This window comes from Notolabrus celidotus, chromosome 3, assembly GCF_009762535.1.
Source record: "Notolabrus celidotus isolate fNotCel1 chromosome 3, fNotCel1.pri, whole genome shotgun sequence".
Lineage (NCBI taxonomy): Eukaryota > Metazoa > Chordata > Actinopteri > Labriformes > Labridae > Notolabrus > Notolabrus celidotus.
Genome location: NC_048274.1, coordinates 9,000,510 through 9,018,827, shown reverse-complemented (window position 1 = coordinate 9,018,827; position 18,318 = coordinate 9,000,510). Strand labels below are relative to the sequence as shown.

Sequence of the window (18,318 nt, the reverse complement as noted above, 5' to 3'; positions counted from 1 at the left end):
TTTTTATTTATCTTTTCTCTCTCCTGCTCTCAATCATCTCAAAGACGTGGTTAAACAACACAGAAGCCCATTAGGAGGGACTACTGATGAGACAGGCAGCTTAGGAGCAGCACTCTCATGGTGTCCCTCATATATGTCCTACATATATACTTTCCTTATCCTTCCTACAGCAGACTGCAGTTTGCTTTTCGTGATTGTACTCCAGTTGCGACAGTGTCAAGGGGATGAAGGCTGCAGTTCACATGAATGGGACCGTTAATGATTGAGAAGTCCCCCAAAAGATTCTTGAAAAGTTACAAGCGACTGATAAGGCTAACAATTAGCAACAGCACAAACAATCTACATGAGGGGATATGTGCTGCGAGTTCAATCAGGAGAGAAACAGTTTGAAGATTAAATGTTATTTATTACAATTTAATGGATAATGAAACTTGACAGAAATCTTTAGCGTAAGGACTCTATGGGGATAATTTTGTGGGCGTAAGATGCGTGAATTTGGCAGCAGAAGAAATCCCCCTAGAGTCCAGACACTGGTGGTGGTGGTTGATGAATCCTAGGAATTGAAGACTTTGCGGAGACCAGGTGGAGATGGGGAGGTGGAGGGGTGCGCAACATTAATGCAAGAAGGAACTAGCAGGAGAGAGAGACACATTTAAAAAGACAGCAGAAAGTTGATAGGCTGACGATAAGGTGCGTGCCACTGAGCTATTTGATGACAGCCGCCGCTGATTAACCAATTAGAGCTCCGGAGCATGCAGCTAGAAGCAGATGAGCTATTGAACGTGGGAGAGGAGAGTTAAACAACTGCTGTGATTGCTATTATATTCTTCCTGTCTGAACTTTCGCTAGAGCTACATTTCAGAAACAATGCACATTTTTCACCACATGCAAAAGTAAAACTCAAATGAAGTAACTTGAACATTCTGCCAATGTGAAAATGGGATACAAAAAGATAAAAACTATATTGAAAGCAAGTGTGCTGCAATACATAAACAATGCAAATCTCAAAACACTCAAAGATAGCAAATACATGCAAAAGAAGAACACTACAAATCAACAGTTGAAGTGCTCCAGGTCTGCAGGGGTTGCCCAGTGGAATAGTTTATTACTGGTGTAAGGCCGGCCACACTAGATGATTTTAGACCAGATTTAGGGCCCCCAATGATCAGGGGAGCGTAGCGTGACTCGAGGCTAGTCGTAACTGAGTGTATGTCAAAATAATCCTCAAGTGTGTGGTGTCAATACAACTACGAGCCTCCCTGACCTAGGCATGTTTGATATTTACGACTCCAGGCGTAGTTCACAAACATGGCAGCCAATGTAAACAGAAATGTAACCCCCAGCCAAGTGGAAAAAAGAAGTCCAGCTTGTGGAGTTATTCATCCATATTCTTTTATCCTCATTTTTTTGTGTGTTTGTTTTATGAGTGACAACGAGATTGAAAAATGTATGTTGGGAGGGGCAGTCTTCTAGAGGGGTAATAGGGTGCTATGAGCTCTTTAAGATACAAAGGTGTCTGATAATTAAGAGCTTTGTGACAGTGATCTGAAATACTATAAGAAAGCAAGTCTAATACCCAAAATGTCTTCACCTCATCTCTGACACAGTAGAAGAATCTGAGGAAACAGGAATCAGAGATCCCCTTTTATTGTTTTCCATGCAGAAGAAGTTCAGAAATGTTAGCTAACATCTATCAAAGACGATCTGCAGTGGAATTCTGGAACGACATCTTTGCACTTGTTAACACTGGGTTGGAAGAGGTGATCAATTGCAACAACACATTATGGCCTTGTAATTATTAATTCATGCCTTTAATGATTTATGGCCAATTATTTTTTGCTCATCAATAATTTTCATGGGGCCTTGCAGAGCTTGTGCGGTGATAAAGATGTGCACTTGGCAAGTATAGTTGCAGGAAGTTTAGGCGTGAACTTGCGATGACTTCTGCTTTCTCCTCGTTTTCATTTTGGAACACTGCTTCAAAGGGTACTGTGATCAAAGCTGTCTGAGAGGCAGCATGGGGAAAGAGCAAAAGAGGGAGAGGGAGAGAGAGATGGAGAGAGAGAGAGGGAGAGAGAGAAAAGGGAAAACCCCAATGCTCTCGAATAGAAGCAGAGCTCTGCGCTAACACGTCCATCTTTCCCTCCCAGCTGCCTAAACAAAGGCATCAGCGCTTATCAAACCCCGCTTTCCACCCCAATAGCATTCTGCCAGACTGTTTTGACATCTCAATCGAGTGCTTTATTATTCTATTCCTTTCATTCGGTGTCAGCCACAAGAGGATTACTCAGAGATAGGCTGGTTATATCATGACCTAGATAAGGCAACATCATAGCCCTAATGCTATTTGTTCCACATCCTTTCGTCACACCATCATATTCAAAAAGAACGCAGGGAATTGCGGGAGAAGCTAATAGAGACGTCGCATCGAATTTAATTTGAGTCGGAACAGACATGCAGACAATAGCACAAGCCCACCAGATGGATAAGTGATTTCATTCAGTGCCAAAAGAACGTGGATATTCAAATATTTTCAATTCATCAAAAACTTTTGAATGAATTTTTCAGCTACCACCTGCTGTGTTTTTCATAAAGTTAGCACCTCCAGATCCTGTTTCTCTTCTACAGTACTGATGAATAGAGAGGAAGTTAATGCACAGAGATCTTTTGTATAACACAGTAAAATCCATCAATGTTTGCCCTCTTCTCTCTCCCTCCTGCGTCCCCTGGGTGTCAGAGGTCTGCAGAAATTGACAATTTGTAGCTTTTCCCTTGTGACCTCGGCCGTGTCGAGACACAGGATTGATCAGGCGGGGCAAGTTCAAACTGTTCACCTTAAATCCAGGTAAATTGGGATAGGAAATGAGGGGAAACAATACATTCTCGGGGTTGTATTTGTGCCACTGTGCACCCCTCTTGTGTCCATAAAGGAGTGTGTTTACTCTGGCCTCTAACGCAGCCCAGCCAGACTAGAGCATCACTCATTCTCTGTGAACTTCCCATCTGCATATCAAAGCTGAGAGTCCAGGGTAAACACAGTCTCTGCCTCCATCTGTTTCTGACAACGTAAAGCCAAGAGAAAACTTCCAGCACACCCAAACAACTCAGAATCTCTTAGCAGGGATGTCATTACACTCCTGAAAATGTGCAGCTTCTCCTTTCTCAAATCTTATGTTTTCTTACTGCGAGGGTTAGACGAGTATAGCAGGAGCATTATTTGTCATATTTGTTGTAATGCTCATTAATCTCGACAGTGATTAGTTCATTAAATTAGCAGACTGCAGAATGAATAAACCTTGTGTCATCCCTCTAAAGGATTGGAGTGCTTACCAACATGATGATGCACCCACCTCATTGACTGTATGAGAAGATAGACCAGGCGTCTCCACTTTATTGTGCAATAATGAAGCCAAAACACTTGAATGACAGGTGATGATCAATCACTGTGGTCATGACGTTTGTTGAGACAGAGTCTGTGCAGTAGGGATCAGCTGGGGGAGCTGAGGTATTGACGTCCTGCCCCAACACACGCATATAACTGACCATTAAAACAGCAAAGATCCCTCAGGTCAGTACTAGCGCGTCAGAATCGTGTGCCGACGACGCAAATTTACACAAGAGTTGGAGGTGTTCCCATCAAGCACAGCTCCAGTCAGTCGTCATCAAACAAGGTTGAGCTCGACTACATTGAATGGGGAAGCTGGTTATGCCAAAGGGGGCAGAGCTAACTTCCTAGTACAAGCGATAGCTGGATTCAAGTGACAGACAAAGGTTTTCACAACTTAGCAGATAATCCTCCTTCCTCACTTTCCTCACAGTGAGCTCCTGTTTATTCCTGATCCCATAAAAACAGGTAGAGTCGCAGAGTTCAGGGAAGCTGCACAGAGATAGAATCAATGTGTCCGATTTACTCCAGATGAATGAACATACATCACAGAGCGATGTGCACGCTGGTTGATTAATGCAGCAGGAATAATTCGCTAGAGCATGTTATTAATTTGGGCAAATGAGTCTATTCCTGTTTGGAGTGAACGCTCCATGCATCAACAGAACTGTCAATCATGCCGTCATACCCCTTTAATTGCTTCAATGATCTACTTCAAAAGAAATTTCTCTGAAAAATGTAATTTGGACATATTTTAACATGATAACTACTAACTTTAAGGAAAGAGACCATATTTTAGAAAAAATATTTGACATGTTTCTTGATTTTATAGTTTGACCCATGTCCTTCCTGTTCATGGAAGAGGTGGGGTTAACAACCTATACTGCAGCCAGTCAGCAGAGTTAAACCCATAGACTGTATAAATAATGGACGTAGTATCTGTGATGTCACCCATCTGTTCCTGAGTGCTGTTTTGAAGCCAATCATCGGCGGGAGCCATATTGGAAATGCTGAACTCATGCAAAAGAGTGTGACATAAAGAGGCGGGGTTTGAGCCTCCTATCCAACAGCTATATGTTCCCGCCAGTCAAGTCAGTCATGTCCTTATTTGGGCAAAAACTTGTAATCTTAATATCTTCTGAAGCGTTGCGTTAGAAAAAATTCACCCCCCGTACAATGTGTGCATAGAGAGAATTTAGCTACATAGACCCAAGCCGTTTTTTGAACCAGGCTGCAAACATGTTTATTAATGCTGTAAAGATCGTCTTTGTTGAATGGGTGTGTATGTGGTTTCCGGTGTTTCTGCAGCCAGCCTCAAGCACATTCTGGATGAATTGCAGTTTATAACACTTCTGCATGGGCTTCATATTTTGAGACCGGAGGTTGCCCCTTGGTTAAACCCAAAGGTTTTGGCTTCACTCTTGGGGTGCTGTCATGTTGTCCATCTTTTTGTATAGTCTTTGGTACACCCAATGAGCAGAGTTGCAGAAAGATAGCAACAAAAGGTAGTGAAATTCTGTTCTGATCCTGCTCAGAAGTAAGGCTGCACATGTCGATGTGTTTGGAGGGAGGGACTCAGACTTTTTTCAGGTAGGATACTTTACTTACCATCACTGTATTTTTATTTTATATTTGCTTTCTCCAGCTATAAGTGCTGCCTTAAACCTGGCACCTAATTGAATAATCTCAAGGCCAGCTCTATTCGCTAAATAACTGTGTGATTTAAAAGAGCTCACTTAGGAGATAAATCCACGTACAACTATCACCTTGCTCTGTCGTTCCCCTTTAACTTACAGGTAGGCAACTCCACCTCTTTCATTTACTTGCTACTCTTATTATAAGCCAGGAAGCTGTTTTAACCAAATTTCAATGTTGCAATTTAATTTAGCTTACACCTTTGTCCAAAGACATAAGCAAACAACATAAGAAAGAGCCTGACACAAAGAAAGCCAGCAGTCATAGTGGGAGACCATACAGGGTAAGAAAGTGTCTAAATATCAGACTTTTATTTGTCAGGTGGATTCTAACCTCACTTTTTATATTCAATATAAAGTTTATTAATTTATTTCACAACAATCTGTGTTCACAACTTTACTGCACTGTGCCTTAAGTGGCCCGAAAACCAAACATCATCTGGGGATGAGAGTAAAACGATGGCAGGTGTTTTCTGGCATTTTTATGTTAATCATTTCTTGATTAACCAAAACAAAATAATCAGCAGAATAATTGATTAAAAATGTGCTCCATGCTATCAACATGTCGCAGCGTGTTGTATTGTGTCTGTATCATTGCAGTGTTTGCCCTGAGTTTCTTGATACACATATTTTGTTGCGGTATTGTTCCCTTCATGAATAAAAATGCATCCCATGACAGCCGATAGTGAACATATTGGATCTCATTATGCGTGCGTGTTTGTGGGATGTTTTCAAACTTTTGGATAGAAATAGTGGTAGTGACTATTGTAATTGCTTTTTGGTGGTGATCTTCTCGGCGTGTAGCGGGGAGCAGGGAGCAGCTGGAAATTCAAATGAATGTGTGTGTTTGTTGCCTTTGGCAGGAGCTCAGCTTAGGAGGAAAGTAATATCCAAGTGAATGAGGGGCCTCAAAAATTGGAAGCTGGGTGACAAATTACTCTTCTCATGGAGAGCTTAGTGGCAACGTGATTTTGGCGAGGATTTCTTTCTGTGTGTCAATCTTCCATCTCATCCTTCTTACACATCTTAATACTCAATTATGTCCACCTGAGCAAACAGATTTCTTTACATTTTAAATTATATTCTTTAATCTTGAATATTTAATCCTGAGCTTACCCTTTACTTCTAACTTTAAATGTATTATCATTACCATTGCATGGACATTCATTAATTTTTTTTATTGATTTACTTTAATTTTAAAAGTAAATTCAAGACTTACCTTTTTCATCTTTCTTTTAAGTTGGAGTAATTTCTTTTTAAGCCCTGGACTGCATTGTTACCATTATTACCAATGCTTTAGCATCATCTTTTATTTTTATTTTATTCCATCTTATTTTATTATGTTATGTTATTTTGTTTCTATTTTTGATCAGAAATGTATCTTATTTAATTTTACTCTATCTAATTTTATGTTATTTGACTTTATTTTTCTGATATTTATCTGATTTGATTTTGATCTATCTTATCTTAGTTTATGTTATTTTGTATTTATTTTATTCTATTCTCTTTTATTTTATTTTTCTGGTATTTATCTGATTTGATTTTACTCTATCTCATTTTATGTTATTTTATTTTTATTCCATTTGATTTTTCTGATTTTATTAAATCTATCTAATTTTTTATGTTATTTTATTTTTTTGTTACTGGTATTTATCTAATACATTTTTATTTTTAATGTAATGATTTTATTGTATTTTCTTATCTTTATTTGATTTTATTTATCTGATTTTATTTGATTTTTAAGTATTTCCTATTACTTTCCTCTATCATATTTTATACTTTTATCATTTTACCTATTTTCTCTCTCTCTGTTCTTTTGTGAAGCACTTTGGGCTGCATGCTTGAATGATTGCTTTTGAAATAAAGAGGAGTTGAGTTTATTCAGCATTATCGCTTAATTGAATGCAAAATGTATGCGTCCATGATTAGTCTGACGGTCTCAAATCGGATATATTATTGATGAAATACAACTAAATAAGACACCATATTTAAGGTTACAGTCCAGCTAGTCTAAAGCCATTTCTAAAGGTCTCTGCATGATGAATCATTATTGTTGGATAAACAAGCTACTGAACTGTATGTGGTCCTATTATAAACACACTGCTAGGTTTCCATCCCCAGGAAGACTCATGCAACAACAATGTAGCCTGTGGTAGAGAGTGTAAAGCTCATTCAACTGTGCACTCTCCCACTGTTCTCCCATGCTGCACACATGTAGATATTAGAGATGCTGCAACAGTTGGTCTGCATTACAGTGTCGAACTAAATCACAACCATCATCATGCTGTGAGCAATTTCATTCACTTATCTTGATTTTACAAGGATAATGCACTTGGAACAATCATGCTTTACAAGGAGCGTGGGTACAGAAGGGGATGTTGGGTAGCATCTGGGCATCGTTCATTCAGAGTGATCACTGTAACATCCGACCGTGGTAATGTTCCTCATCGGAGGTCATAATTCATCACATAATAATGGACTTATTCTATGTGTGTCTGTGAATTTCAAATATGGATCCAAAACTAGAACGTTGTGCTTCTTATTTATAGGAACTGTGAGAAAAATATTAAAATGCAGAAATTATAAACTCCTGGCTCTCCTCCATTAAGTCTTGCAAATGCGTTACCCCCTCTCTCTATCATTGTCTATCTTTTACCTGGCATATTTATTTGATATTTCTGAAATTACTATTCCTCCCACACACACGTACATATCCACACAAATCACTCTGCAATACAATTATGCCAAGATTCCCAGAATATTATATCATCGTGCTATTAGTGCTTTATTTTTCTCTGCTGAGATAAGTCTGGGTAAAAGCGGGCAGTCTGCTGTGGATTTACCATCTTCTGATAAGCCTTGAGGGAAAGACAGAATGACAAAAATTGAGAAAAAAATATGAAAAAAAATCAAGAAAAAGGAGGAAATAGTGGCTGAGCAAAACAGTTGGAGGAAAAATGGAGAGATAAGGGAAGGAGCGTTGGCTGAATTGATGGAGAAAAAGAAAAGTGAAGGTAAAATGGGCGAGAGCTGGATGAAGTAATGAGGTAGGAAAGTAAACCGGGGTAAGGTGGAAAATAGAAGAATACCTGGGTCAGCAGAATGGAGCATGTAAGTGGATAGAGGTTTTAGACTGAAAGCAGGCTGTAATTGCATTTTCATAATGCATTATTTGTATGTTAATAGCTCTTTTTTTTTACCCGCCTGACAAACAATGCAAACTTCCCTCTCACTCTGTTCAAGGGAATCTGAAAGTGGGGACTCTATTAAGTCTGCTGATTAAAACAAACAGACTCAGGAGTCCTTTTCAAACCTGAATCATTTAAGAAGTCTCCCGTCTCTCCTCAGTTTAATTTCTGTCCTGTTGCTTTGTCCTCTGCATCGTAAAATTATTTCATATGCTCTGAGTATCCTTACTCCAGCAGATCATTGGTGTTTTATTTGATATCAGAATCAGAATCAGAAATACTTTATTTATCCCGGGGGGGGGGGGGGGGGGGGGGGGATTCATACACAGTATGAAAAAAGTCAAAATATTAATAGAAAGAAGGAATAAGATAAGATATAAATATGAATAAAATAGTTTAAATTGGATTAATAATAAGTATTTACAGAAACGCAGAATAGTTACAGTTCGCTATGTACAAAAGCACTGGAAATGAAGGTATTGTATACAGAATATTGAAGTGGCAGGGATATTGCACAGTGTATTGCACGTTATTGCACAGAGTACAGGATATGGTTCAGTCATCAGAGGGAGGAGTTGTACAGTCTGATGGCCACAGGCAGGAATGACTTCCTGTGGCGTTCTGTGGTGCATTTAGGGGGGATCAGTCTTACACTGAATGTGCTCCTGTGATTCACCAGCATGTTGTAGAGAGGGTGGTGGATGTTGTCCATGATGCTGTGGAGCTTTGACAGAGTCCTCCTCTCTGTCACCGCTATCAGAGAGTCAAGCTGCACCCCGACAACATCACTGGCCTTACGGATGAGTTTATTTAGTCTGTTGGCATCCGCTACCCTCAGTCTGCTGCCCACACACACCACAGCAAACAGGATAGCACCGGCCACCACAGACTCATAAAACATCCTCAGCATCGTCTTGCAGATGTTGAAGGACCTCGGCCTCCTTAGGCCCTTTCTGTAGACAGCTTCGGTGTTCCTGCTCCAGTCCAGTTTACTGTCCCATTACACCCCCAGGTATATAAGGTTGTTATTCACTCAAGATTATGTTTCCAAGATCACTTTAAAGTTATTTAAAGCTATTTTGTCCTGACACTGGAACACTGGTTCTCAGAGGATCCTGAGTTTTGAGCTCTGCTTCAACTACTTTACTTTCCATCAACTCGACTAAAAGATCAAAATTCCCACTTTTGCAAGTTTTATTTTGTTGCATTAACCCTTTAGTTTTAGGAGACACACAAGCGGCAACCTCTGGTCTAAAAATATGAGTCCAAGAAGAAGTGCTGAAAACTGCAGTTCATCGAGGATCCACCTGAGGCTGGCTCCGGAATTACCTGAAAGCACATACACACCAATTCAAAAAAGCCGATCTTTACAGCAGAAATAAACATGTTTACAGCCTGGTACAAAAGACGAGTGTAATCTGGATAGCTCATTTCTTGATCGGCACACACTGTACAGGGGGTGAATTTTTTTCTAACAGGTTTCCATTACGAGAGGCACAGCTCACATAAGGGCACGGCTGACTTGATTGACAGGAGGGAACACTGTAGCTGTTGGCGAGGAGGCTCAAAGCCGGCCTCTTTACCTCACACTGGCTCGACATCAGTTATGTTGACTTCAATATTTCCAATATTGCTGCCGCTGCCGACTGGCCTCAAAACAGCGCTTCAGAACAGATGGGTGACGTCACGGATACTACGTTCATTATTTATACAGTCTATGGTCAAAACAGAGTTCATAAAAAAAGATAAAGATAAATAACAACAGATGGAAACAATAAATCATGATTGCATTACAATGAAAACACGCATGCTGAAATGGATCTGAGCCTCAACTTTTGAAGGAAAATGTTGTGGTTCCAGGTGCTTGCACAGGTTTCTCCACAAAGTGATCACCTCTTCTGATAAGCCTTGAGGGAAAGACAGAATGACAAAAATTGAGAAAAAAATATGAAAAAAATCAAGAAAAAGGAGGAAATAGTGGTCGAGCAAAACAGTTGGAGGAAAAATGGAGAGATAAGGGAAGGAGCGTTGGCTGAATTGATGGAGAAAAAGAAAAGTGAAGGTAAAATGGGCGAGAGCTGGATGAAGTAATGAGATAGGAAAGTGAACCGGGGTAAGGTGGAAAATTGAAGAATACCTGGGTCAGCAGAATGGAGCATGTAAGTGGATAGAGGTTTTAGACTGAAAGTAGGCTGTAATTGCATTTTCATAATGCAGTATTTGTATGTTAATAGCTCTTTTTTTTTACCCGCCTGACAAACAATGCAAACTTGGCGCATGTGATGGCCAAATCAAAGCTACGGTCCAGTCCAAGTCTTTCATGAAGTGCTGGCTAAAGTTTTGGTTTTATGTCCCACTGGAACAGATAAATAGGTTGTAGCTTTGGCAGCTAATAAAGGTGCATTTCCCACAAAAAAATAGGCTATTAAAAGAAATGCAACATTCAATCATTTTGAATAATTTGCCTTGTCAGTGAAAGGGGCTGATTATTTAGAATAATCCCTCCTACTTTAAATAAATAGTAAGACCCAACACTATTTACAATTTACGTTAAGTTACATAAGTACACAGAGAGAGATATAGAGTAGATCAAACATAACTGGTCGCATATAAAAAGTTAATGTTTGAAGTGTTTGCTGTATGTTTTTGTTGATTGTTACTGTTCTGATTTTTGTTTTTAACCCTGTAAAGCACTTTGAACTGCTCTTTGTATGAATGGTGCTTTATAAATAAACTTGCCTTGCCTTGTCAATTGATGTGATGTGTTAGATCTAACCGCTTATTTATTAGCATAAAATCAATGCTTGTGTTTTCAAGTAACTTCCAACTTTTACGTCCTGACATTACAAGTGACACAAAACCATTTGCAGTACATTCTGCTTCATATGACGACTATCTTAAGAAAAAGACTGCTACACAGCTGAGCTATGAGCATTACTTTATTAAAGAAAGGGATAGGTGTGTGCCTTTTGCTAGACTGGACTAAATATTTAATATATGGACATAATATATATCTATAGACGGGACTATGCAGCTTAAAGTGAGCTAATAAGGAAGGGACAGAGACCTGCTGTATAAAGTCAGAGTGCGGGTGAGGAGAGAATCAGCTGGGGCTTTGAATTAAACGTATGCATGCTGTAGGAAATTCAGCTGCATGAGGAGCATTAACTGTGTGTAACTGGCTTTTTCCTCCACCTCTCTTCTTTTGCAGCTTGTAAGCCAGGCTTCTTCAAAGCCTTTGCGGGGAACACTAAATGCACAAAGTGTCCTCCACATAGCTCCAGCCATGACCAGGCCGCCACCATCTGTCACTGCGACAAAGGCTTCTACAGGGCCATCAAAGACGCCTCCACCATGGCTTGCACAAGTGAGTAGACTAGTTTTTAAAAACCAAACTTTCTGCCAGCTGGGACATTCTGTTTGCTTGCCTTTAATTTACTTTAGCCTGTGTGCCATCATCTCCCCTTCCATCTGCTCTAATTTCACTGTTAGCATTGTAGTTGAGCTAAAGTTGAATATTCCTCCATATCTCAACTTCAAAAAAAAAAAGTGTCTATTTTCACCTCCATTTATAGCTATAAAAATACCTGACGCTTTTATCCACGGGATAGTGAAGTAGCATGCTGTATTGAAACACTTAAGGCTCTGCAGAAGCTTAACACCCACACACATAACAGCAGATATTCAAAGAAACACTCTCAGCATCAGCTACGATCACACACGGCCAAATCAGACATTGTATGGCTGTGAAAATGTAAAAAAAACCTGCACTGTTTTCTTTTTAAGAAATTGACATACTGGCTGTGGGAATGAAGTACTTGAGAACAAGTTGAAAGCCAAACACCTACGCACCTACAAACACACACACACACACACGCACACACGCACACACCCACACACGCACACACAAACTACAAATTCAAATCATCCTCACTTGCTGCTTTAAGTCCTTTAAACATGAGACTTTTCTGTGCCCACTTAACTTCATCCTCAGGGTCAACCGGGCACTGTATGAGTTGCTGTTTTACTTCACACTGATACTCATTCAGTAACCTGTATGTTTGCATAACAGTACGCCTGATGAAAGATTTCTGATGCTGACTTCATAATGTTATGTGTGCTGTAGTTTTCCCTTGAGTTTAAGTTTTCTGAGACAGGACCAGAAATCCTAAACCAGATCTTTTGTATGGGGCACTTTTTGAAAAGATGTGTACACTGAAAATAACAGCAACTTTTCTCCACATTTAGCTCCAAAACGTGGAGTGAATTTTTATAAGTAATTTTTTAAAATCATATTTAGAGCAATATTTGTGATCATCTTTACTTTCATTTTGCTGTGACAAATATATTAAAGTTAAAATCACTGTTAAATAAATGTTGAATCTAAATGTTAAATGTTAAATATAAATGTTAAATATAAATCTTAAACATAAATCTTATATATATATATATATAAATGTTGAATCTAAATGTTAAATGTAAAATATAAATGTAAAATATAAATATAAATGTTAAATGCTCTGTGATCCTAAATATTTAGCTAATATGCAAATTCACACTGCCACCTAATAGAAGTACCAAAATAAAAGCTCCATAAAGTGATACAGATTTCCCAACCATAATCTGTCAGTACTGACTCCTACAGGTTACTAGCCGGACAGCCAGCTGTCCATCATGTGGACTGATGTAGAAGAAAATGTTGGGAAGACAGTTTTAGAGGCCATAAAGAGATTTCACAACACTCAGAGTCATTACTGACCCAGTCTATGGTACAAACAAGTTAAGTTGGTTTTGGCAAGTCTGTAACGCTGTATGATGCCTTTATTGCCGCTGGCTGGCAGTGTGAATTTGTATATTAGCTAAGTATATAGGATTGCAGAGCAACATTTAACATTTAACATTTAGATTTAACATTTTACATTTAAATTTAACATTTAACATTTAGATTGATATTTAACATTTGGATTTAACAGTGATTTTAACTTAAATATATTTGTCACAACAAAATGAAGAGTTAAATACATCACAAATATTGCTCAAAATGTAATAAAAAAAAGAGTGACCCCAACATTTTAGAGCTAAATGTGGAGAATTGATGCTGTTGTTTTCAGTGTGCACAACTTTACAAACAGCGCCCCATACTTTTGTACATATTTACAGACATTAATCAAACCCCTGTGTGCATGTTGTATTTTATTTGAACATATATAATTGAAAAGCTTTTTTAAAAATGTAAAATGATAAAATAATCAGCTAGTTATCACTGAGGACTCTCTCTCTCTAAGTACCTTCTCTCCTCTGTTCAGGACCTCCATCAGCTCCCCGACACCTGGTCTCACTGATCAATGACACAGCTCTGTTTCTCCAATGGATGCCTCCCAGCGATTCAGGCGGTAGGAAGGACATCACCTACAACATCCTGTGCCAGCGCTGTGATGGAAGTGACGTGGACACAGGTGCAACACAATGTGAGCCGTGTGAACCTGAGCTGAGATTCATCCCCCGGCCGCTCAGTCTGACCGGCACCTCTGTGGCGATACTGGATTTTGCAATGCATGCCAACTACACCTTCTTTGTGGAGGCTGTCAATGGTGTCTCGGGGCTGGGCGTGGCCACACGCTCGCTGGCGAATGTTACCGTCAACACACACCAAGCAGGTGAGTCGCAGGAGTCTTATTTTCTTTGATGCAGCTTTTTAATTTTGATTGATGAAGTGTCTTAGGACTTATTTATATCGATACTGTGTCTTTATACAAATAAGTGTCAAGATTTTTATTGAACAATTTAATGTGGGGCTTAAAGAAAAAGTGGATCTATTGGTCAATCCATCAACAAATAATGATTGTAAACAATGTAGATATTTAAAGTAAGACCGTTCTTGTGACTAGACCAGTGTGTTTTTTTCTCCTTGACATGTTTCCACGACAAACTTCCTGCAGTCTTCATCAGAAGAGTCACGTGACGTTGTTTTTTGTCTTGTCTGTCAGCTGATTTATTGAGATTTGGTTGTCCGACCTAAAACGGCAGGATGACCACGCCCCCTGTTGTCTTAGGACAGCACCCCAGGTGTGTGACTGCATGTAGGCCCCCTCATCCCGGTTTACAATCCTCTGGGCTAGCTTCCTGATCTCTACAGCCTACCTTATCCAATGCTGGTATCTGTCGCTTTCAGAGTGTATGACCATGGCCTTTTCCCAGTCCATGAAGCGGGCCCAGAGGACGGTAAACTGGGATGAGGGGGCCGATATGCTGTCACACACCTGGGATGCTGTCTTAAGACTGTCGGACAAAAGGGGGCTCTTTTCTTTTTTTACCTTGACATGTTTCGACTAGGAACAAAGCGTCATGTGATGTTTTTGTGTCTGTCAGATGATTTATTGAGGTTTGGCCGTCTTATCTAAAACATCAGGATGACTCTCGGATGACAGGAGACGTGGTCGAGGACAAAACCTCTATAAATCAGCTGACAGACAAGTCCCAACAACATCACGTGACTCTTCTGAAGAAGACTCCAGGAAGTTTGTCGTTGATACATGTCAAGGTAAAAGAAAAGACACTGGTCTGGTAACAAGAACTGTCTTATGAAAGTATTCAGTGTCAGACCTTATTAACCTTTTTGGGCCAATTTAGATAGTTGCATTTTCAGTAATAAATCAACCAACAATATGAGCTAGTTCTGCTTCCTCAGCTGTCATTGCAGAACTTTGTGTGTTGAACTTTTTTTTTTTAACTTAGCCAAAAAAGTAAAATATTGAGAGGCCTAAAAATTGGCTTCCTGGTCGAATATCATCCACTTCTCTTTACTTTTAAAGCTAGTTCAACAATCACAGCTGTAATAGAATGAGCTGCAAGTTTTAACAACTAATTTCATCATTACAATAAACACTTTTCAAACATTTTACAGGGCTGAAATAGTTCACAGTAAGCTACAAAGAATTGCTACACATTCATCATTTTAATCCTGCTTGCGTGGCCAAAATGGCCATCTGGGCTGGAGAGACTTTTCCCAGAGGACCATTAAGCCTGTGAGATGGCAGGGATCCAAGTCAAACAATAGAAAAATAGTTTACAACTTGCAAACCAGCAGGTTGCAGAAAAAACTACAAGGAGTTTAACTTGTTCTGATGTCCATTTTGCTTCAGCCCAGAATTACTCGCTGAGATAAATGACTTCAGCGTTAATGAGGACAAACAATAAGTTAGATCGTGTTCGATTCTTTTGGACCTTGATTGAAGATGCGCCATTTGGAGCTCTGGTTGTAGTCTCGATGGACTGGATGGGACTGACTCTATTTCTGTCAAGTTATTATCATGAATACTGGTGATAAGTCTTTCAGCTATTCTGTACCTCAAGATTTTGGTTTAATACTGCAGTGAATGGCAAGTTTTTGTAACAGGACATCTGAAGTTTATGTATACCATTGGCAGCCATATGGACATGTTGTCAGGTTTTACGAGAAACTAACCATATTTACCTCTAAACTATTCATAAAGATTAAATATGCATGATGATGCTTGAAATGCATATACTCTAGTTACATAATACCTGAGTCAGAGCTGAAGAATCCTGTGTTTGGGGGCAGATAAAGATATTCATGCCGCAGTAACAGACACAGATTTATTTATTCAGCAGCTAGATTTACCTTTCTCCCTCCTGAGCTCCCTGTGTCTTCTACCTCTGTGACTGTCTCTCCCTTCATCTTAATGTGTCAATAGGTGAGGCACAATTCTGACCCTTGAAGGGCTGACAGAGCTGCTGCGACCTGAACCCTGTCCTAATTAGCAGCACCCTGCCGACCTGAGGTCAGCTACAGATAGCAGCAATCAATGCAACATTGTCTTGGACTTGAATTAGGAAAAGTGAGGGACCTGAGTTCAACCGCTTAAGCCTGAACCTTATATTTTAAGGGCAGGAATATTGATGGAATAATTGATGGAGGTTGGGAAGGGAAAGGAGTGAGAGTGGATTCATAAATTATAATGAGATGTATGTGCACATTTTCTCCTCTTTTAGCACCATGCCATACTGAGATGAAATCCTGATGTCATGTAATCAGTGACTCACATATAAATATAGGAAAAAGGGAAGTGGGTATATCCGCTCTTAATTGCATATGTGCACCATAACACCCTGTGATACTTGTACAAGCAAAAAGGAGCATGGGAAGTGCAAACAATTTACACAACACACAACCATTCCTCAGGTTCTTCACAGTTTGTTTGTCTGATTACTTGAACAAAGAGTCTTAAAGACATCTGTTCTGCTAAGTCTTATTACAAAGTCTCATCCTTGACCAGAATAATGCAGTGTGAAATTTCAACAAAACACTGAAGGGCAAATTAACAAGGAATGGATTGTGGCAATTACAGTAACCACCAAGAATAAAGCATCAATTTCTCCAGTTATCTGCCCCGTCTCCATGCTCCAGTTCATGAAGCATGTTGCGTTGAAGTTTTGCAGCTCGGTGAAGTTTTCTCTCGTTTTGCACCTAACTGTGGAAATGAGCTGTCGGCATCTCCGCTTTCTGCTGCACCGAGCTGGGCGGTGCATTTTCATCCTCACAAAGCTCAAATCTGTCCTGACAAAGAGCTGAATGTGGAGAGGACATTTTAACAGTTTATCTCAAATTCAGATCAAAAAAGATTTGATACAAATTACACCATTTAGGTACTTCAGACTATAATAATGAACGTAGTATCTGTGACGTCATCTATCTGTTTCTGAAGCCCTGTTTTGAAGCCTATCGTCTGCAGGTGCCATATTGGAAATGCTGAACTCAACCTAACTTCGTCCGAGCTAGTGTGAGGTAAAGAGGCGGGTCTTTAGCCATTTTGCTAACAGCTTCAATCAAGTCAGCCATGCCTTTATTTTGGCAAAACTCGTAATTTTGATTCCTTCAATGTGTGTGCCGATAGAGAAATTAGCTACTCAGACCTTAACAGTTTTTGTACCAGGCTGTAAACATGTTTAGTTCTGCTGTAAAGACCGTCTTTTTTGAATTGGTGTGTATGTGGTTTCCGATGTTTCAAGCATAGATTGTAAAAATAATGGTCACCCATCTGTTTCTGAAGCGATGTTTTGAAGCTGTCATGGAACCATATTCGATATGCTGATCTCAACCTAACTTCTAAGATAAGATAAGATAAGATATACTTTATTTGTCCCCCGTTGGGGTAAGTTCTTTTGTTACAGCAGCTTACAACACGGGACAGGGGAATACAACAATGTACTAACATAGTTAAAAAATATAATAACAATAGTAATAGCAATGACAAGGGTGAAATAAAATATAATAAAACATTTTTTTTTAAATAAAATAAAATAAAATAGAATGAAATAGAATAAAATTTCTGCTGTAAAAGTTGGCTTTTTTGAATTTGTGCGTATGTGGTTTCCAAAGCCAGCCTCAAGTGGACACTCAATGAACTGCAGTTTTTAACACTTCATCGACTTCAATTCTCGCGGCAGGAGGTTGCCGCTTGGTTTCAAGTGGATGCTCAATGAACTACATTTATTAGCACTTTCACATGGGCTTCCGGAGGTTCCCACTTGCCCTAGACTGATTCAACCCCTCATTAGCCGGGGCTTGGCAGGGGCAAAGCCACACATACCTGTTGTGAGTCTGGCCCACAATCTTGATAATGCTAACAGTCTTAAATGCTAATAGCATGCTAATATGAGCACCTTCATTATCCATTGTTCCCAGAACAGCTGAGGTCTTATTGGTTTGCAGTTATTTACAGAGTTGGAGATGAAAAGTCACCCAACTGGTAACAACTCCTTACTTATTTAGGATATTTTAATGTAGACTGAAACATTTGACCAATATGATTATTGAAAGTGAGGTAGATTTGAAGCCTGAAAAAAAAAAAGTATGTATAAAGGACAAAGATGGAAGTATTATAATGTAAAGTCAACAGTTAAAGTGACATCAAAGAACTGAGATTCATCTGCGGGATTAAATATGCTGTTGTAGATTTGTAGCCAAGTATCCAGACTGTGCATAGCATGCATTGTGTTTATTAATCAAAGTCTCTGAAATCTACATAAA

The 18,318-nt window shown here is 39.4% G+C and overlaps 1 protein-coding gene across 1 annotated transcript in view; it reads left to right on the top strand.

Annotated features, from left to right (window-relative positions):
- Window positions 1-18,318, top strand: part of LOC117810838 (ephrin type-A receptor 6-like) — a 105,559-nt gene that overhangs the window by 60,305 nt on the left and 26,936 nt on the right. Inside the window, exons 7-8 of the mRNA XM_034680820.1 lie at window positions 11,479-11,634; window positions 13,574-13,924. Of these exons, the coding sequence (XP_034536711.1) occupies window positions 11,479-11,634; window positions 13,574-13,924 (507 nt within the window). The remainder of the gene's footprint in view (window positions 1-11,478; window positions 11,635-13,573; window positions 13,925-18,318) is intronic.